This window comes from Heloderma suspectum, chromosome 2 (genome assembly GCF_057233095.1).
Source record: "Heloderma suspectum isolate Gila_16-S chromosome 2, 16-S_ref, whole genome shotgun sequence".
Classification (NCBI taxonomy): domain Eukaryota; kingdom Metazoa; phylum Chordata; class Lepidosauria; order Squamata; family Helodermatidae; genus Heloderma; species Heloderma suspectum.
The window spans coordinates 182,797,829-182,818,924 of record NC_139459.1 but is presented as its reverse complement, the minus strand read 5'-3'; the positions used below and the strand labels follow the sequence as shown (position 1 = coordinate 182,818,924).

The 21,096-nt window shown below is 44.6% G+C and overlaps 2 protein-coding genes across 7 annotated transcripts in view; one reads left to right on the top strand and one right to left on the bottom strand.

Annotated features, from left to right (window-relative positions):
* The window catches only part of MARS1 (methionyl-tRNA synthetase 1), a 38,760-nt gene extending 18,332 nt beyond the window's left edge, over positions 1-20,428 (bottom strand). For all 4 annotated transcript variants that reach the window (XM_084836611.1, XM_084836610.1, XM_084836608.1 and 1 more), the window contains exons 1-6: positions 20,196-20,428; positions 19,137-19,227; positions 14,032-14,131; positions 12,666-12,800; positions 11,810-11,885; positions 10,352-10,524 (exon numbers count right to left, since the gene is read on the bottom strand). In XM_084836611.1, coding sequence (XP_084692737.1) covers positions 10,352-10,524; positions 11,810-11,885; positions 12,666-12,800; positions 14,032-14,131; positions 19,137-19,227; positions 20,196-20,298 — 678 coding nt within the window. In that variant the 5' untranslated portion in view covers positions 20,299-20,428. The remainder of the gene's footprint in view (positions 1-10,351; positions 10,525-11,809; positions 11,886-12,665; positions 12,801-14,031; positions 14,132-19,136; positions 19,228-20,195) is intronic.
* Positions 20,429-20,514: 86 nt separating this feature from the next.
* The window catches only part of ARHGAP9 (Rho GTPase activating protein 9), a 51,561-nt gene continuing 50,979 nt past the window's right edge, over positions 20,515-21,096 (top strand). Inside the window, exons 1-2 of one of the 3 annotated variants that reach the window (XM_084836613.1) lie at positions 20,552-20,594; positions 20,768-21,008. Coding sequence is in view for 1 of the 3 variants with exons in the window: in XM_084836616.1 (XP_084692742.1) it covers positions 20,912-20,939 (28 nt within the window). In the remaining 2 variants the exon portion in view is untranslated. Of the gene's footprint in view, positions 21,009-21,096 lie in introns of all 3 variants that reach the window. The other 2 variants (XM_084836614.1, XM_084836616.1) reach the window with 2 other exon arrangements.

Here is a 21,096-nt window from a genome sequence, read left to right as displayed (position 1 = left end):
TGAACTGTGTTAGAATTGCATAGAGCCTGTAGCTACTGACCATCGGCTATATGATTTCTGAAGAGCGTAACCATTAAGCTTTTGCCGTGGGATTCCCTGCAATGAAGAAATCTCACTGATTTGAGTGTCCAGTGTTACACTGCCTAAGTGTGTGTGCTAAAGAGACCGAGAAACCAGACAGCATGTTCCTGGCCAAGCCAAAATCACGCTACTGCCATGCTCCTGGAAGCTGCAATAAACTGTGTAAGCTGGGAGACCCAACCTGATTGAGAAGAAAAGAAGATATTGGAGCAACTGTCTTAAAAAACAATGAGATCTGTGTAGCTGGCTGGCTGACGCTGTCAGTGATGTTACAACTTTAAATTAAGACTGTTTTCCTGTTTGAGACCCCAGCGAAGAAAGCTGAACCGAGTTATTTGTTGCCCGTGCCAAAGCAAGAATTTGGCTGCCCTGTACCTCATCGTGTCCTGTTTTAAGCTTGGGATTTACAAATACAAACAAACTGAGAAGCTTGCCTTTGAAGTCCTGCAAATCACCCCACCGCCTCCACGAAGATTAATGGCTGCCTGAAAAATGCAAGTATAAGGCGATGCCCATCACCCCCCAGCGTCCTGAGTTTCGGCACTCAGTGTTTCAGTGCTTTCGTGTACCAGGTTAGAAGAAAAAAAAAAAAGAGTAAGTTTTTTAAAATGTCTGTGAGAGAACCTGACAGAAGTAAAATAAAATTTACAGAGGAGTTGCCCAAGTTAAAGCATCATGGCTAGAGAGCTGAGCTGTGCCGCTCTGTTTAAACAGAAGCCTTGCTAAAAAGTTAAAGGCCCTTGTCTGTCAGAAGGGGTGTAGGGCCACACTTTCCCTTTTTAAACTCATGCAAAAGTGGAGAGCCTTTGCTGGAAACATCGCATCTTCATTGCCCAGAGCCTTCTCTGTTTGCCTCCATCAATGTCTGGGCTTTTTAGAGACACTCTGCACATGAACTAAAATTTTAAATTGTCACAAACTTGCCATGGACAGTGCTGTGAAGCTTTTGATAAACTTGAACTCTCATCGCTGTGGACCATGTGTCTATGTTTGTAGTCAGCTCAGTGTACAGCAGGCTAAGTTTGATTTATAACTTTTAGATTTCCTTTTGCCAGAATTCATGCAGCATAGAGTTGCCGATGCAAAAATGGTGACCTAGAACTCTGCGTGTGTGGGTATGCCCGTCCCTTGATTTTAATGAGCCCTGAGCTTTCAGCCAGAAGAGCAGTATGATTGCTGGATCTGCTCCATCATGCCTTACCATGCAAGAAGTGTTTTCCATTCATTGTGTTAAATTGCAGAAAAAGTTTGTTGTATATATTTTATGATTTCTTAGATATCATAAAATATATGTGATATTTGCAGATTAGTGTTAGTTGCAACTCCAAATAATACTAAGTGTGGTTCCCAATGGATAACGAAGAGAAAAGACAAAAGCAAGTAAAAAAGAAGGAATAGAGAAAGTAGCAGACAGAGAAGAGAGAAAAAAAGAAGAAAGAAAAGGCAAGAGGCAAAGAAAAAACATTTATAAAAAAGAAGCGTGGCCATAGTTGCCCCCAGGGTAAATTAAAAGCAGCTGATTGTGCCTGGAGCTTATTACCTGGGGTAAAGTAGCCACAATAATGTAATAGTTCTTTAAGATGAAGAAAATGTAACTAGAAGGAGAAGAAGAGCCTATCCCAAATGTGTGTCATTGGGACTAGTGTAAGGCAGAAAGGTTTAAGTGAGTAAGTTTAACTTGAAAAAGACAAATAAAGAGACAAGGCTGGTGCATGGAGCAGAAAGTTTTATATAAAAAGTTTGAAACATGATCTGCAATACAGGCAGATCAGCAAAGAAAAAGAAAGCAAAAGAAAGAGAAAAAATTTGTCTTCCCATACTAATAAATAAAAAGTGTTATCAAGCACTTTGGGAAGCGAAGTTGTTTACAGGAAGCTGTGCCTGAGAACCAAGCACTTCTAGCCTATGCTGAAAATGCTTGCTAGTGTTGTGCTGCCTCATGGGTAACATGTATAGTATAAAAACCCATTTAGCCCAATAGCTCGTGGTTCAGAGAAGCTGTCTGATCCAGCCATTAAGTACGCCTGTGTGCTGTAAGTTACCCAATAAAGTCTCCTTGTAAGTAACCCCCCCCTGCTGGAATCCCAAAACACAAGTTGGGCTAGAGCGCCTCACCCAGTATCAAACCCTGCTGTTAAAAGCCATGAAAGCAGGTATGAAGAAGTCAATTAATATGACCAAAGTGTCTAAAGTGCTGCAAGGTGCCACCGAGGCCCCAGAGCGTACTTGGAGCGTCTTTCAAATGCCTATCGCCAGTACACCCCCCTCGACCCAGAGGCCCAAGAAGACGTAAACGAAAGAAAAAAGAAGAAGACCCAGCAGAGGCAGAAGATTCTTAAAAAAAGAACCAGTGTGCCCAGTATGGACAAGATGGACATTAGTGGCATGAATGCCCAAATAAAATACATCAAATACACAAAAGAGAAAACCAAAGGGGCCAGAATGGGCGAAGAGGGAGACAGCTTGAGAGGGGCCGTGACATTGACTGTGAGGGGCCGTGACATTGACTTCATGATTGACACTGGAGCAGCATCAAAAGCAAGCAACAAGAAGTCCAAACACTGAGCAAAGGTCTTCAAGCCCAGCGTCGCTTTGTCTTAAAAAAATAAGCCATTCCCATCACAGAAGTTCATCCTTTCCAACCAAGAGTTAAAGTATGAGTTAAAGAGGGAAAAATAACCCTTTGACTCCCAGATGGAAAGAACTCAGAACTGTCATACTTTCCACCCCCGCAGCTATGAAAGCAGCTAGAGTTAAACCCTAGATACATTGGACACGAGTTAAGAGAGCGAGAGGGGGAGAGTAGACTGTAAACAGAAATCCTGAAAATCCTTTAAAAATCATTCTGAAAAAGCAGTAAGAAGACTCAGGCTAGACCTTACTGTGGACACACCGGGAAACTGTCCCCCTGCGTATGGTCAGACCTGCAACTGGAGAATTGAAGAAGGGGACTAGACCCTACTGCAGCTTGCCAGGTGAATAGCTGCCCAGCGTACGGTCAGATCCCAAAGAAGATCAAACATGCGTGTTGTAGTGTTAGTAGTGTTGCATTGTGTTTCCTTAATAAGGTGCAAAAAGGGGGGTCTGCCCTTGGAAAAAGAAGTTTGTCCCAGTGATTTGCTGATAATTACTGGCTTCACCTGGCTAACATCACAAGAGTAAAACATTTTTGTTTGCCAAGAGGTATACCTGCAAACAGGCTTATTAGCTCTTGTCTAATACCTGTCTGTAGACATCCTGGGAAAATTCAAAAAGATACCATGTTAAGAGTTTATGGTGTAAGTTTAACTTATTCCCAAAATGCTAATTGGGGCGTGGTTGCAAAGATCCTACCCCCTACAGAGTTCACTCTACGCACCCCCATCATTGCTGAAACAAATGCTACGTGTGCACGAATGCTTAATTGTCAAAAATTTTCCAGAAAATATAAAGCTATCCCTGGCCCCCTTCCACTGTAATAAAATTCAAAACATATCTTTTAATGATGCCCACATACTTTTGCCTCATGGATAGTTTTAGACATGTAATTCCCGCACTTGGTCATTGATTCCTGCCAACTTGTCTGATAACCACCCATGTTGCCTCAGCCGCCAATTAAACTGGTGCCAATTCTTCCCCTGTAGCCCGAGAAAATCCGTCAACGGCAGCCTCGAGCACTCCAACTAACTAAAAATTGTAATAGTCATGTGCAGTTATATTTTGACTCAGAAAAATTGGCCTTAGCAATGTCACTGGTTAAGGTTCCAGGTTTAGCCGTGGCTGATGGTCTGGAAATCAACCCGTTAGCTTGCAGCTTAGCCAAAAGCATAAATGCCACCTCACAAGCATTGTCATTGTTAAATAAAAAGCTGCGTGATCTAAGAGGTGCAGTTCTAGAAAATAGAGCTGGTATAGATTACCTCTTCCTTCTTCATCATTTAAGTTGTGAGACACACCAAAAGCTCTGTTGTTTTAACTTAACTGATAATGGCAATGCTGTAAATAAACAAATCAACAAGCTGCACAATATAGTAGCTTACAAAACAATAAAACAAAACAATTAGCTCAATTAGTTAACCCCTTGGCTTCCAGATCTTAGCTAGCTTGAAAGCATTGTTCATCCTAATTCTACCAGTATTGTTCATAAAAGTTCTGTTATGTCTCTGCGTTCCTTGTCTTATGCGCTGTTTAACCAATCTGTTTTATGTCTCAGCTAATAAAACTGCTGCCCTCTATGCTCTAATAGCCCAACAAGAGGCTAAGTAATATGTATGTCACAAAAAGCTTTGTATGGTTATCAAAAATGCTATAATTGTAATGAAATTATGCATTTAAGGGGGGAATGTAGCAGCCATATCAGGGGTCAGACTAAGTAGCCTCATGCAGTCTCATGCTTCATGTTCTTGCTGAGCTCTTTCTCCCTTGAATATATTGTTGTAAGCTGACGAGACACAGGAATTCCTTATCTTGTCAAAGGTCATACAGTTGTATATCTTGTTCTCTGCTGTTCTCTTCTGTTCTCTCCTTATCATGGCTACCCTATAACCCAGTTCTTGTATTATAAACAATAGTGCTAAGAGAAGAAATGTTAAGGATTGCAACCCCATGCGGGAGGGGGAGGAGGAGCCGTTTCATATGTGTCACAATGTCTATAAAACCAATGTGCTAATGTAAATCGGGGCTTCTGGCTCTTTGGAAACGATTCCAGCCTTAAGCCCGCGCGTTAAATAAAGAATCTCTTTTTCCTTCACTCCGTGGTCTCTCTGACTCTGGGTTCTGCAACAATACCATTTCAGGCTGCCGGGGCAGGGCGAGGAGGGCACTGCACTCAACCAAATCCTCTTTTATGTAAGAGAGATCCCTGCACAGTGAAAACACAGGGGGAAAGGTTCTGGCATGTCCTCCTCTGTCATACACTAGGTTTCTATGAGCAGTGGACTCTTTTGCATGGGAAAAAGCATTGCATTTCATCAAGAGCCCTCCTTTTTCAATCTGAAGGTTTGCCACCTCATCTGCTGTTTGCAAGATCTAAGAACTAGCCTGAAGACTCAAGAATCTCAGACTGAGATTCTCGAGTCCATCTACCCCAGTATTGTTGACACTGACTGGCAGCAGCTCTCCAGAGTTTTAGGCAGTTCTTCCCAGCCCTACCTGGAGATGCCGGGGATCGAACCTGGGACCTTCTGCATGCAAATGAGGGGCTCCTCCCACCCAACATGGATGAAATCTTTAGAAAAAACAGCACTGTTGAAGAAGTGGAGTTTCAGTGCTTTTGTACCCCTTTCTACTTGTACATATGAGGGGCTGTAGCTTAGTGGTCCCCTTCATGGATCACTGCCTTGTTGTGGCGAAGGGGCTTGCGTAACTCAGTGAAGCCATAAGCTATGCCGTGCAGGGCCACCCAAGACGGACAGGTCATGGTGGAGAGTTCTGACAAAATGTGGTCCACTGGAGAAGGAAATGGCAACCCACTCCAGTATTCTTGACAAGAAAACCCCATGGAACGTATCACAAGGCTAAAAGATATGACGCCAGAAGATGAGCCTCTCAGGTCGGGAGGTGTCCAATATACTACTGGGGAAGAGCAGAGGGAATTTCCAAGTAGCGCCAGAAAGAGTGATGCGGCTGGGCCAAAGCTGAAAGGACACTCAGCTGTGGATGTGTCTGGTGGTGAAAAGAGAGTCCGATGCTGTAAAGAACAATATTGTTTAGGAACCTGGAATGTAAGATCAATGAATCAAAGTAAGCTGGAGGTGGTCAAACATGAGATGGCAAGATTGAACATCGACACCTTGGGAATCAGCGAACTAAAATGGACAGGCATGGGCGAATTTAATTCAGGCGACCATTATATCTACTACTGTGGGCAAGAATCCCTTAGAAGAAATGGAGTAGCACTCACAGCCAACAAAAGGGTGGGAAAAGCAGTACTGGGGTAAAATCTCAAAAATGATGGAATGATCTCAGTACAAATCCAAGACAAACCATTCAGCATCACAGTAATTCAAGTCTATGCCCCAACCACTGAGGCTGAAGAAGCTGAGGTTGATCAGTTGTATGAAGACCTACAACACCTTCTAGAACTAACACCAAAAAAAGTGTTAGTTCACCATAGGGGATTGGAATGCTAAAGTAGGAAGTCAAGAAATCACCGGGATAACAGGCAAGCATGGCCTTGGTGTACAAAATGAAGCAGGACAAAGGCTAATAGACTTTTGCCAAGAGAACATGCTGATCATAGCAAACACTCTTTTCCAACAGCACAAGAGGCGACTCTACACATGGACATCACCAGATGGTCAATATCGAAATCAGATTATGTCCTTTGCAGCCAAAGATGGAGAAGCTCTATACAGTCAGTAAAAACAAGACCTGGAGCTGACTGTGGCTCAGATCATGAGCTGCTTCTTGCAAAATTTCGGCTTAAATTGAAGAACGTCGGGAAAACCACTAAACCGTTCAGGTATGACCTAAATCATATCCCTTATGACTATACAGTGGAGGTGAGGAATAGATTTCAGGGATTAGCCCTGATAGACAGAGTGCCTGAGGAACTATGGACGGAGGTCCGTAACATTGTTCAGGAGGCAGCAACTCAATCCATCCCAAAGAAAAAGAAATGCAAGAAAGCAAAGTGGCTGTCTGATGAGGCTTTACAAGTAGCTGAGGAAAGAAGGGAAGTGAAAAGCAAGGGAGAAAGGGGAAGATATATCCATCTGATTGCAGAGTTCCAGAGAATAGCAAGGAGAGACAAGAAGGCCTTCTTAAATGAACAATGCAAAGAAATCGAGGAAAACAACAGAATGGGACTGACTAGAGATCTTTTCAAGAAAATCGGAGATACCAAGGGAACGTTTTGTGCAAAGACAGGCATGATAAAGGACAAAGAAGGCAGGGACCTAACAGAAGCAGATGAGATTAAGAAGAGGTGGAAAGAATACACAGAACTATACAGGAAAGATCTGAATGTCCCTGATAGCCATGATAGTGCGGTCACTGAACTTCAGCCGGACATCCTCGAGAGTGAAGTCAAGTGGGCCTTAGGAAGCATTACTAACAACAAAGTTTGCGGAGATGACAGTCTTCCAGCTGAGCTATTTAAAATCCTAAAAGATGATGCTGTTAAAGTGCTGCACTCAATATGCCAACACATTTGGAACACTCAGCACTGGCCACAAGACTGGAAAAGGTCAGTTTACATTCCAGTTCCAAAGAAGGGCAATGCCAAAGAGTGTTCAAACTACCGTACAATTGTGCTCATTTCACATGCCAGCAAGGCTATGCTCAAAATCCTACAAACTAAGCTTCAGCAGCATGTGAACCGAGAACTACCAGAAGTACAAGCTGGGTTTAGAAGAGGCAGAGGAACTAGAGATCAAATCACCAACATTCGCTGGATCATGGAGAAAGCAAGAGAATTCCAGAAAAACATCTATTTCTGCTTCATTGACTACGCTAAAGCCTTTGATTGTGTGGATCACAACAAACTGTGGCAAATTCTTAAAGAGACGGGAGTACCAGACCACCTTACCTGTATCCTGAGAAACTTGTACGAGGGACAAGACGCAACAGTAAAAACCGGACATGGAACAACCAATTGGTTCAAAATTGGGAAAGGAGTACGACAAGGCTGTACATTGTTGCCCTGCTTATGTAATTTATATGCAGAGTACATCATGGGAAACGCCGGGTTGGATGAATCACAGGTTGGAATTAAGATTGCCAGGAGAATTATCAACAACCTCAGATAAGCAGATGATACCACCCTAATGGCAGAAAGCGAAGAGGATCTCAAGAGCCTCTTGTTGAGGGTGAAAGTGGAGAGTACAAAAGCTGGTTTGAAACTGAACATTAAAAAACCTAAGATCATGGCATCTGGCCCCATCACTTCCTGGCATATAGAAGGGGAGAAATGGAAGCAGTAACAGATTTTACTTTCTTGGACTGTGACTGTAGCCATGAAATTAAAAGACCCTTGCTCCTTGGGAGGAAAGCTATGGCAAACCTAGACAGCATAGTAAGAAGCAGAGACATCACCTTGCTGACAAAGATTCATATAATCAAAGCTATGGTTTTCCCAGTAGCAACATATGGCTGTGAGAGCCATCTATAAGGATGGCTGAGCGCCGAAGAATTGATACCTTCGAACTAGAGAAGACTCTTACGAGTCCCCTGGACTGCAAGGAGGTCCAATCAGTCCATCCTAAAGGAAATCAACCCTGACTGCTCATTGGAAGGACAGATAATGAAGCTGAAGCTCCAATATTTTGGCCACCTAATGCGAAGAGAAAACTCCCTGGAAAAGACCCTGATGCTGGGAAAGATTGAAGGCAAAAGGAGAAGGGGATGGCAGAGGATGAGATGGCTAGATAGCATCACCGATGCAATGAATATGGACTTGAGCACGCTCCGGGAGAGAGCGGAGGACAGGAAGGCCTGGCGTGCTATGGTCCATGGGGTCATGAAGAGTTGGACATGACTTAACGACTGAACAACAACAAAGCTTAGTGGTAGAGCCCCTGCTCTGCATGCAGAAGGTCCCAATGAAAATGATCAAGAAGTTGGAACAATTCCCCTACGAGGAAAGGTTCCAATGTTTGGGCTTCTTAAACTTAGAAGTAAGGAAGGGAGGGAGGATGTGAGAGAGGTGTATAAAATTATGCATAATACTAGAACCTGGGATCAACCAATGAAGTTGAATGACGGGAGGTTCAGGACAGATAGAACTATGGAATTTGCTACCACAAGATGTAGAGATGGCCACCAACGTGGATGGCTTTAAAAGGGGATTAGACAAATTCATGGGGGATGAAGCTATCAATGGCTACTGGTCATGATGGCTATGGCATTATCTCTATATGAAGGGGAATGTGAGCAAGACGATATGTCCTGCTTGTTGACTGACAACTGTTGAGAACAGAACGCTAGACTAGACTTTTGCATCATCCAACAGGGCTCTTCATACGTTCTTATACATTTTAAAACCTAATACAATATAAGAAAACCAATACCCCTAAGTATTTGCATATTTTGCAAGCAGCAGAGTGGCAGTAGGAGAAGAGCATATTCCAAGTCCCAAATCTTGTGCAGAATTCTACACCTCAATGCAAAAAATAGAAGAGCGAGCTGTGTACCTGTGCCAAGCTTGTCTCTTAAAATCTGTGCGGCAGAAGTTTTACTTTGTTATCACATCCAAGAGGAGTGTAACTAAACATTGCTCTGAATTCTGACTGCTTTTAAAAGAGTGAAACAAAGTAAGATTCCTTTAAACAAAGTGAGTGGTCCGATATCAGAGTACTTTACCATTTACACAGATGTGCTGAAGGTATGGGATAAAATCAAAGCTATAAATAGGGATCGCCGTGTTAGTCTGTTGCAGCAAAAATAACAAAGGGTCTTGTGGCACCTTAAACACTAATGAATTTATTCTGACTTAAGCTTTCATGGACACTGTCCACATCATCAAATTCATATAAATGTCAGGCATGCAGACAGTTACTGCCACTCAAAATACAAAAGGTTGGATGGGGGTTGGGCGGAAGAGTTCCTGACAGAAATGTACATTTGACAAGAACAATGTTATCTCTGGCCTTTTTCTTAACTTCCATAAGATCTCACTTCTCATCGGTACGTTACAGCCTTGTATTTCCAAATGGAAATGCTCTCGAGCCAAGATTAATTTTTTGTAATTAATCATGGGGAGTTGCAAGTATATTGAGGCCCAGTTCATGAACCAGAACACTCTTACAGTGCAAACACCAAATCCATGATCTTAACCCATTTTCAACTGCTTTGCTTCTTTACGAAAAGCAGTATATTGCTTCAGAAGCAAAGGGAGGGGAAGCGAATACAAGCTTAAGCAATGTTCAAACAAGCATCAGTGTAATGTATATATACTTCAGATCTATTAACACAGGAATTAAGCACTTCCTCTAAAACACAGACATAGGCGCCCAATATTGTCTTCATTAATATTTCACATTAACAGCAGATGAGGTGGCAACATTGTGCTTGAACTGTATATCAGCCTGTTGGAGGGGGAAAGTGGCAAGGTTGAACACTCCTCTATAGAACACATTTCTTGCATGTAAATTAGATACTGGGGGAAGAGTTCTAGCCTAGCCTTCTCCTTGACAGCTAGTTTTGTATGTGCCGGAAACGTCTGTAAATGGATAAGCATTCAGTCGTGTACTTCCCCCACCTGAAGTCCAAAGTCATACAGATCAAAAACAGTTTTAGCACTGATTGAGAGCCTGAGGCCCGGTTCACACAGCAGCAGCAGCAACAATACCTTTGGCTCATTAGTTGCTGGCTTCTCAAAGGCCAGGTTGGGAGCAGGATGTTTCTGCAGATATGCCTTAAGTTCCAGCAATCCTTTGGGTGTCCATATAGATTCAACAGCCTTCTTGCAGTGCTCCTTCAGGTTCATGTTCTGGAACCATCTTCTCAGGGCTTTCAACTCATCTTTAAAATAAGAAGACTGGCATTCATTTCCAAAGGGGAAAAAACCTCACATAGTTAAAAGATGCTATGCTCAGCCCAAACAGGAACATTGTAAGGTCACATTCACTAACAGAATTCAATCATGCCTGCAAGACAAGAACCAGTAAACCGACCTGCCAGGATTTACCAATGCCCCCTGCTGCTGGCTCAAACTAGTTGGAAGAATAGCCCAGCCAGCAGGAGACCTACTCTGACCAAGGCAGGCACTGCAGAAATCATTCTAGGGAGATGAAGTAGTTAGAGCCAGTGTCGTGTAGTGGTTAGAGTACTGGGACTCGGGAGATCTGGGTTCTAGTCCCCACTCGGCCATGAAGCTCACTAGGTGCCTTTGGGCCTGTCACTGACTCTCAGCCTGACCTACCTCATCAGGGACCAAATGGAGCGGAGGAGGACCATGTAAGCTGCCTTGGGCTCTTTGCAAGAGGAAAAAAGGTGGGACACAAATGTAATACTAATAATACAAAAATCCTGAATAGTTTCTATGCCATTGGTATTCAAACCTACACAAGAATCAAAATAGCCTCAAAACACCCAGTAAGTATATATTTACCCCTGTGGTTCCCAAACTGTGGTTTCCTGGACTCTTTGGAAACTTATCAGGGGGGTCCTCAATAAGATCAATAATGGCAGACAATCTTTCCCTAAAATAAGGAGCGTGCCTGCCACTACTAACCTTCCCCTGCAATGTGCAGCCACAGGAGTATGTTAGGTGTCTCCTACGGTGTACTCTCAGAAGCAACAACGAGGCTGAATAGGCCTGACCAGTGCTTCATGTGAGCTGATGGTGCCCCAGAATCCTCTACAAGACACAAGCGTTCCTCAGAAGATGGCTTGATGCAGAAAAGGAGGTTGACTGGGGTGGGTGGGAAAAAGGAATATTGTTCTAGGCCAGGAGTGGGCAGCTTGTGGCCCCTCCAGCTGTTTTGGCCTACAACTCCCACCAGCCCTAGGCAACACAGCCAAACATGAGGACTGATGGAGCTGTAGGGCAAAACAGCTGGAGGGCCACAAGTTGCCCACGCCTGTTCTAGGCAATCACCCTTGTGCCTCCGTTACTGAGAGCAGGGAGAATGTGAGAGAAAGGGTTTCCCCACAAATGTAAGTGAAAGCGGTTGGGGTGGGGAGCCAGAACCACAAAGAGAGGTTCATCCGAACCAGCATCCAATTGGCAAATAAGAGTCGCCATCTGTTGTATTAAAGCATTGCCACAAAACAATACCCTAAAGTCTTTGGCAGCACCTCTCACCTGACAAGAAGGATTCATCCCTTAACAGAGGGAACAGCGATCCCCACAAGACAACATCAGCAGCGGACTCAGCATCCTGGATTAAAAGGTCAGGGAAAGTGGGCTCAGCATGTGTGAATGGGAGAGGCAGCTTGAATCTTTATCCTACAGTTGCAAGGCACTTCTCAAAAAGTTATAACAAAATACACTCTTTCACTGAAAGAAATGTAATATTAATCTAAAACTCTCTCCTCCAGGATTAACAGTGACAGGAGGAGAAGTGAGCACAGCAGTGGCAACTTCTGTTTATTATATCGTATACACCACATTGTAAATTTAATGCATGTATTTTGAAATAAGTTTTATGTACGATGATAGCTTCTTTTTAAGAACGGTCTCTGAGAAACCCAATTAAACAGACAAAAAGAACAAACACTCCAGCCCAATCCCTGCCCAAAACAGGATACCCTATACCTGGGGCTGTGTTTATTCTGTCATTAGACTGTTCAGGCACAAGAATTATGCTGGCTACAAAATTCAGCATCCACAGAATTTCAGCTTTCATTAATGTTTTTTAAAGAACAAGTTTCTAGTCATTAAGATTATAAAGATGCACACGCAAAGCTCCCTAAAGTCTCAGAAATCAGAGGTGAGGCCCAAATGGAATTTGTAAGCAATTATAGTTCTCTCCCTCATCTTCCTTGGGACAAGATCCTCATAAAACAAGATGTTGTGAATGGTCAGGCCTGGTTTTGAAACCAATTTTGCCAAAGACCAAGGATTCATGATTACTTGATGTCCATCCTACTTGGCCAAACCTTAGCTGGGATGTGAACCAGTATTGCCCAATCTGCTACACAGAGGTTTACTTACTTACCCCAGTAAGGTAAGGAGTGCCCTTTTTGGTAAGGGTCTGGTCAATGTAGTTCAGTGGTTTCCAGATGACCCCCAAAACCTCCTCTCCCTTCTTTCCTTGCACCACATGAAGATACAAGGCTGCAGACAAAGCAGGCTAAGAACAACGCCAAAGAACAGAGGCATGTTAGTTTATCTTTTTTCTCCCTTTGTTGTCTTTTACCCTTGCTCAACATTTAGATTGCTGTCTCCTAGGATTAGAACTTGTATCTTGTTTTACTGAGAAAAGAATGGTGGGTATTGGTAGCACTGCATATCTCTACATATAAAAGCCAGTCCCCAACATACCCCACACTCCACAGTGACCAAGAAACAGGTGGCAGAATGGAGCTATGAAGAGGTGATGGCAAGGGTGGGCAAACAGAAGCAGGCTTGATTCTCAATAGCTGATCTCAACACACACACACACTGGAGTTCCTGAAGGGCACCCCTTTAGTTCCAGATATGCTGAACAGACACACTGAGCCCTCCAGCAGCTCTCACAATAAATATACAAGCCCTCCATCCCCAACATGGACCAACCCGGGCATGGTCTGAAGACACATGAGGCAGCCACCTTGCTGAAGCTAGACGCACACACACGCGCACGCACACGCACACACACACACGCACACACCCTGTGTTCCATCTCCATCACACTTGTGAGGAGTATAATGAAGAAATGGAAGTTAGGGCAGAGCTAAGAAAAGAAATGGGGGGTTTCTTGAGTTTTGTAGGATGCAAGAGGGACAACCACACACACCAGACACTGGGGGCGCTAGGCAATTTTGGCCTCCAGCTCAACGGCATCCTCAAGCAGACCCCTTTATCTTCTTTCCTGTAAGTGAAAGGCTGTCGTTCACACCAATGGGGGAAGTGCTGCACTGGGGTAACCTGCTGGGTGTTTGTGGGGAGAACCTATTCCTCCACACTAGGTGGCCTGTCCTTCATGGACAGGAAACATAAAGAGACAGACTGCAGCCCTCACAGGGGTCCCTGCAAAACAGAAGCCCTTCACGCACCCTATCATCACAACTGAGCATTTTGGCAGTACAATAAACTAAGTCAGAGCCTCTTTTAAAAAGAGTCTCTGTATGTCAGGTGTAGGAAACCTGAACTACAAAATCCATCATCCCTCATTAGCCAGGTTGGTCGGGGCTGATGGGAATTGGAGTTAATCATCATCTGGAGAGCCACAGCTTCCCTAGCCCCTGGTGTGTATAACCACACAACACAAAGCAGTCCTTTCATCCCCTGCTCAATGCCATCTCCCCTCCATGAACAATGGTGGCCACCCAGATATGCCCCCCAACACACACACACAAGACACATCCTGCCATTTTACCCACCTCCAGCTCAGTTGCATCCCACTCAAACAACTGATTGGAAAAATCATCCTGCTCCTGGCCAAAATCACTCATTTCTTTTCCAGATAAACGGAAAAAGTACCTAGAAGACAAACAGAGGACGAAGCTGAGCACTTTCACACACACACACTTCACATGCGTCTAAAAGACAGCTGGGAAATAAAGATATAGAAGAGCTTTTGCTCTGTTAGAAGGGGCCCTCTTGAAGTGTGCCAAGAGACCAGCGGTGGCACCTTCCATCCCAGAATTCTAAGCATGACTGCCAGCGATGTGGAAGTCTGGAAAATTTCCCAGTGCTTTATTTTCCTGTGGGAAATTTTCCATTTCGTAAATTCTTCAGTAAAAATGAATGGGTGGCAATTGCACATACAGTATTAAGCAAGCTTGGCTGTTTCAAAGCAGTAATTAATGTTTTTTGGGCAATTATCCCCAGCACGTATGTGAGACAATACATATATTGAAATACATATATGTCTTAGTGTGAAATGGAACTAATAAGCAGTCATAGTTAAACTGAAGGTGCCCAACAACCTCAGCGGAAGAGAGTCAAACTCTATTGAAATAGATGAGTGGTTGTCAGCATAACATGCACAGTTCTTTAGGTTGCTAAAATTAATTAGTGCAGCCTTGCCCAACCTGGTGCCCCACAGATGTTTTGGACAACCCCCAGCATCTCCAGCCAGCTATACTGACTGAAGAATGCTGGAAGTTGTAATCTAAAACATCTGGAGGGCACCAGGATGGGGAAGGCTGAATTAGGGTGTCAACAATTTTCAGTACCTTTGTTTCTTTCTTACAATTAAACAATGTAAGGAAAGTGCATGCTATTTGTCTTTAAAATTTTACCAGTATTCCAATAAAAATGTCTACATAATACAGCATTTAAGTCACACTGGGTGTGCTTTAATTTCCCCCCTCAAATATTTCAGGCCAAATACTTGTGGTGTATTAGGACAAAAACATTAACATGGATACATTTTTAGTTTTATTGTTTATTTTACTTGTATTTAGAACGCATGCTAAATTAAATCACTTTCTAGCGATTTTCCAATGCAAAGTGAAAATTTTACGATGCAAATGACCCTATGTAAATTAGCCTAATTTGCACTGGAAAATTTTCCAGCTCACGATTTTCCAGAAAACCCACATCGCTGATGACTGCCTTGCATGTATTCTTACTTTTGGTGCAAGATGCTTTGCATTGCTTGTTTCTCATGGTCTGCTTTAGCACTCCCGTATTAGATGTGCATCTTACATCTGTGATTTATGTTGGCATACACCAAGGCCGCTACTGAGCCAGTGCGGTGTAGCAATTAGAATGCAGGAGACCTGGATCCAAAATCTGATCTAACCTTCAAGCTCATGGAGCCGGTCATCTCCCAGCCTAACTTTTCACACAGGATTGTTGCAAGTTTCCTCCTTGGCAAAAGGGCAGGAAACATAATGTGGCTAATACTGGATGGTCCCATTGGATACATGTATGAAATTGGATTCCCATCTCCTTCTTAGACTTCTCCTCCGATCACTGTTTTTTGTTTTTTAAACCTGCTCTGCTGAAATGCACAATTGCACATGCTGATGTCACAGTTGCGCTCATGGCTGGCTAGGCTCCAGACGGTGGCAAGGCTGGGCAATTGCCAGGTCCCCATGACCAACCAAGGATTCAATGCTCCAGCAATGCTGCCATTCTCACTTTACACAGAGCACCCTAGAAGGTGGGAGGCTGTGAGAGAGAGTTCTCACCCCAACCTCTTGTAGCTTAGGAAGAGCCACTGAAGTTACCTTGCCCATGTGCCCCCCCCTCCGACCCAAATTCTAGGCACATGTTTGTAGTTGTTCATGCGATGGGGGAGAGAGATGGGATTGTTTGTGGGATGCAGGGAGGGCATGGTGACTGCTTTGTGTTGTGTGATGACATTCACAGGCTCCCTTTGATAAGGCTCTGACTCAGCTTGCTGTACTACTAAGATGCCCATCATCATGATGTGGGAAGGGTGCATGGAGGGAGGGCCTCCATGTTGCAGGGATCTCTTTCGGGGGTGAAGCGTGTGTCTGTTTCTAGTGCCAAGGGACTGACATAGTGCTAAGACAAATTATTTTAATTCATGTCTTACTGTATCAGTCACACACACACACACTATAGAACCTAGCACAGGCAGACATTATTTGGCCAGCATAGCCAACGATGAGGACTGATTGGAGTTTAAGGCCAAAACATCTGGAGGGCCACAACTTGCCCACCCCTTTTCAAAGCTTTTGCTTTTTCCCCAATGGATAAACGTCATATCCTCAGAATTCAAGTTCAACAAACACAGACAACACCCTACTGAAATTCCAAAAATCAGAGCCTCTGCTTTACGTTTCAGATATGATCATTCAACCCGACTGCATCTGAGGGAGAGGTGACACAGCAAGGCCCGCTGATTCCATAAGTTTGGATGGAACCCACAGCCATTTGGCCCCTCACCTCCCAGAAGGGTCTCCTTTAGGAGCCATTCCACCTGCTCATTGTAACATCATGTAAGAACTGGTACCAGAACTCTACTTATTTTCCTCTTCCTTTTGTAGCACACCTAATAGACTGTGAGCCACTATTTTAAAATTGTTAAACAACCTTGAATACGTTGGCAGAATGGTGGCATATAAGTGTAGTAAGTAGATAAGAAAATAGTTACATAGCAGAAAATAGTTACACTTGTTTTATATTAACTGAGGGCTGGGCTTGTGTCTTTATTTTGATTTACGTACAATGCCTGGTGGTACAATAACCTTCAAATTATGAAGGTTGGTTCCCAGTATTTCATCCTGCTCTCCCACCGTTCTGCATATGATGGTTATTTTTCTTGTTTTTATAGTATTGTATTCATAATTATGCATCTTTATGTATTGCATGCCACACTGGAATCCATTGTTTTACATCTGGTTTAAGAGCAGTTTAGAAATGTGTAACAATAATAATGTTCCTGATATAGAGTGGCCCAATCACAAAGACATTGCTCCTCATGCCCCAGGGTCCCTCCTCCCCTTCTGAAGAGTGGAGATGGAAGGAGACACCCCCATCCTACTCCCAATATTCCATCACACTTTAGCATGACCAAGAAACAGAACACACAATGGTGCTAGGCAGCTAGAAACAAGCTTGATTCTCAATGCCTGGGGTCACCGCAGGCAGGGAGGAGCTTTAGCATCCAGCCCAATTGTGCCCGCTTTTACTTTCACCCATGTAAGCAAATTCCTATGGAAAAAAGCGTTGCACTGAGGCACAACATGGCAACGAAGCCAGTACCTCTATTCCTGAAAGTGGAAGGCCCAGCTCTCATTGACAGGAATCCTGCAGGATAACAGACTTTTAAGAAAATAATAAGAGCCCTGCTGGATCAGTCCAAGGTCCATCTAGTCCAGCATTCTGTTCACAGAGTGGCCAACCAAGCTGCCTGTGGGAAACCTACAAGCAGGACATGAGTGCAACAGTACCCTCCCACCCATGTTCCCCAGGAACTGGTGTACATAGGCATACTGCCTCTGATACTGGAGGTAGCAGATAGCCATCAGGACGAGTAGCTATTGATAACCTTCTGCTACAGGAATTTGTCCAATCCCCTTTTAAAGCCATCCAAATTGGTGGCCATCACTACATCTTCTGGTAGTGAATTCCATAGTTTAACTATGCAGTATGTCAAGAAGTCCTTCCTTTTATCTGTCCTGAAGCTCCAAGCATCGGCTTCATGGGATGACCCCAGGCTCTAGTATTATGAGAGAGGGAGAAAAACGTCTCCCTTTCCATGTTCTCCACACCAGGCAAAAGTTTTGTACACCTCTATCATGTTGCCCCTCATTTGCCTCTTTTCCAAGCTGAACAGTCCCAAATGTTGTAACCTTCCCTCATAGGGGAGATGCTCGAGCCCCTTGTTCATTTTAGTTGCCCTTTTCTGCATGTTTTCCAACTCTACGATATTCTTTTTTTGGGTGCAGTGACCAGAACTGTACACAGTATTCCAAGTGTGGTCGCACCACAGATTTGTATGAGGGCAGTATGATATTGGCAGTTTTATTCTCAATTCCCTTCTTAATTATGCCTAACACGGAGTTTGCCTTTTTTACAGCGGCTGCATACTGTATTGACATTTTCATCGAGCCATCCAGCACAAAGCTCAGATCTCTTTCTTGGTCAGTCACTGCTAGCTCAGATCCCATCAGCACATACGTGAAATTGGGATACCTCGCCCCAAAGTGCATCACTTTACACTTGCTTACACTGAACCGCATTTGCTATTTTGGTGCCCATTCTCCCAGTTTGGAGAGATCCTTTTGGAGCTCTTCGCAGTCCCTTTTTGTTTTAACCAACCTAAATAATTTGGTGTCATAAACAAACTTGGCCACCTCACTGCTCACTCCTAATTCTTAATTAGTCTGTAAATAGCTTTCTGAATCACACCCTTAAAATTTTTGCTTACTGCAGACAGGGCTCCTACCATGTAATTTACCAGCAACGTCTTTTTCCTCTTCTCCCACCAACCCACTTATTTTTTAATATCTAGCTTGAAGAAAAGTTTTGTAAAACTTGAAATCTAGCCAGCTACTTTTCAACATTTAGGTGATCCCAATGAAGGTATTAGGGGTACAGCAGCTGTTTGGATTAAAAATCAGTGTATGTATTTCAACCCAGAAGAACACATCCATGTTCAGAAGCCTCAGATAGAAAGTGTGAGTCCTGAAGCTGGCTGTTGCTCAATTAACAAATCATTCTTGTGGCCCTCCAGATATTTTGGCCTATAATTCCCTGAGGAACAGCTTCATGAGTAGTCAGCATAGCCAATGGTGAGGGATGATGGGAGTTGTAGGCCAAAACATCTGGAGGGTCACAAGTTGCCCACCGCTGACTCACACAAATGATTATCAACACAGAAATGTCAAGTTCTCTGGATTCTCAGAATCCACAAGTTTTTGTTTCTTTTAACTCAAGGCTCCAGGCAGCTGTTCCTGTTCTTACTACCACTTTTTGCGCTTGGTGTTGGACACAACATACATACAGTTCAAATAACATGACTTTGGGAACACATACCGAGTGCCCAGTACCCCATACTTACTGACAAATTGTATTTGTGGAGAAGAGGAAGGACCCTTTTTCCAACTGCAGAGCTGGCAGCTGTGGGCGGGTGAGGAATGGGACCACATGAGCTGTCAAGGAAGAACACAGACAAATTAGGAGTTTATTCCACACACACAAAAGAGAACCGTACTATTCAATACAACACAACCTTTGAACACTACTCTAATCAGGGAGACAATGATAGGGAGCAACCCATGGATTGGGCATGTTTGCATGTGCTGGGGAGAGATTATAGAGCATCCTGAGGGTCCTACAGCCTGAAAATCCTTTTCCCTTCCTTGCAAAGATTGCCAACTTTTTTCTGGAAGAGCTCCTGTGTTTTTGGAAGCCGCACAGAAAGCCAAAATTCAGCAGGCAAAGCTTTCCCTATCGCTAGACAATGGGGAAAGCATCATCTGTCAAATTTCTATTTGCCATGCAACTGTTCAAACACAGAAGACCTGGCAGAAAAAATGAATAACTCTCACAGGGAATGGGGGGGGGGGTCCCCTGGCAAATAAATAAATAAAAGGCCGTCTGATATACAGGCAATACAATATGGAGGATCACACCTTTTAATATCAAATTCACTTAATCCAGAAGAACCACCACACCCTGATTCTAGTGGGTTAGGATTCTCCAATTTCCAGCCCACTCCACCTGCCATATGTAAGCAGCATCACCAGAAGATAGCAGAACTCCTTCACTAACCCAGGTTTAGCAACGCTGAAATTGCAAGACAGCGAAGTGCGGAGTCCTTAAAAAAGGAATGCAAAGAGATATGCGTGCAGAAAGCCAGGGGATAGATTGTGGGGTGGGTGGGGAGAGACCCTACACTGGAAAACCTCTTTAATTCTGCTGTTGCGCTGATGGGGTTTTTTGCTTCCACGTTTAGCTTGTTTCTAGTGTTATATCGCAAAATTCTCACGCCAGCCACCTGGGAGGCGAAAAAGGCAGGGAAGGGATCTTTCAAAGGACAAAACTGGGGTCCCTCCAGGGATAAAGGGCGGCAGGACCCGCTGACACTCCACTCGTCCTTGCCCTCTCAGGCACTCACCATCTTGCGGGAGCCACCGCAGCTCCACGGGGGCGCCGGCGGCGTGGGCGGCCGCCAGCACCTTCAGCCCGCCGGGGCTGCCTTTGCTGAGGGACAGCTTCATGCCTCGTCCTCCGCTCGCTTCCCACCACGTTCCGCTGATGCAACCAGCCCGGGCCCCGCTCGCCAAGATCGGCCGTCGCCTCCCGCCCCACGTCCGCCGGGAAGCCGGCCGGCCCCTCCCTCGCACGCCCACTCGGGGGCCTGCACATGCGCGCGGCGCTCCCCCCACGTTGGACTACAAATCCCGGCATGCACGGCGCACGAAACGGGAAGTTGTGACGAAGAAAAAAAAACCGGGAGGGGAGGGGACGGGCAGGGAGAAGTTATTTAAATTATTCCTGAAAGCCTCCAAAGCCGGCGGAGGCTGGCGGCTCCGATCTCGGCGGGGCTGCGATCCCGTTCTGGGCTCCAGTCAGAACCAGCCGGAGCTCTAAGGCAGCTCTCCAAGGCGCTGAAGCGGGTTGGGGGATAAGGTTCAGCGCCTTCAGCGTTCTGGCTGGTTCTGACTGAAACCCAGCATGGACGCACAGCCCCACCGGGATCGGAGCCACCGGCCTCCACTGTCCGAAGCGACCGACCGGGCTGGGTCCAGACTAACTTAAATCGGTGGGGCAGCCAGGGCTGGACCTTGGGGCCAAAGTCCGGGGCCCTCTAGCCCGCTCCCCCCCACTCAAATGACCACCCAGAGAGCAGCAGGAAATGGTAAGGTCGGCGGCACCTGCGCGGGCTGGCAAACTCCGCTGTGTTCTTGTCGTCATGATGTGAGTTTAAGTGAGTTTAAAATGGGAAACGGCACATGCTCAGGGTATATATTTTCTTCATTAGGGCTTTGTTGGTGTTGTTTACTCGGTCAGTCGCT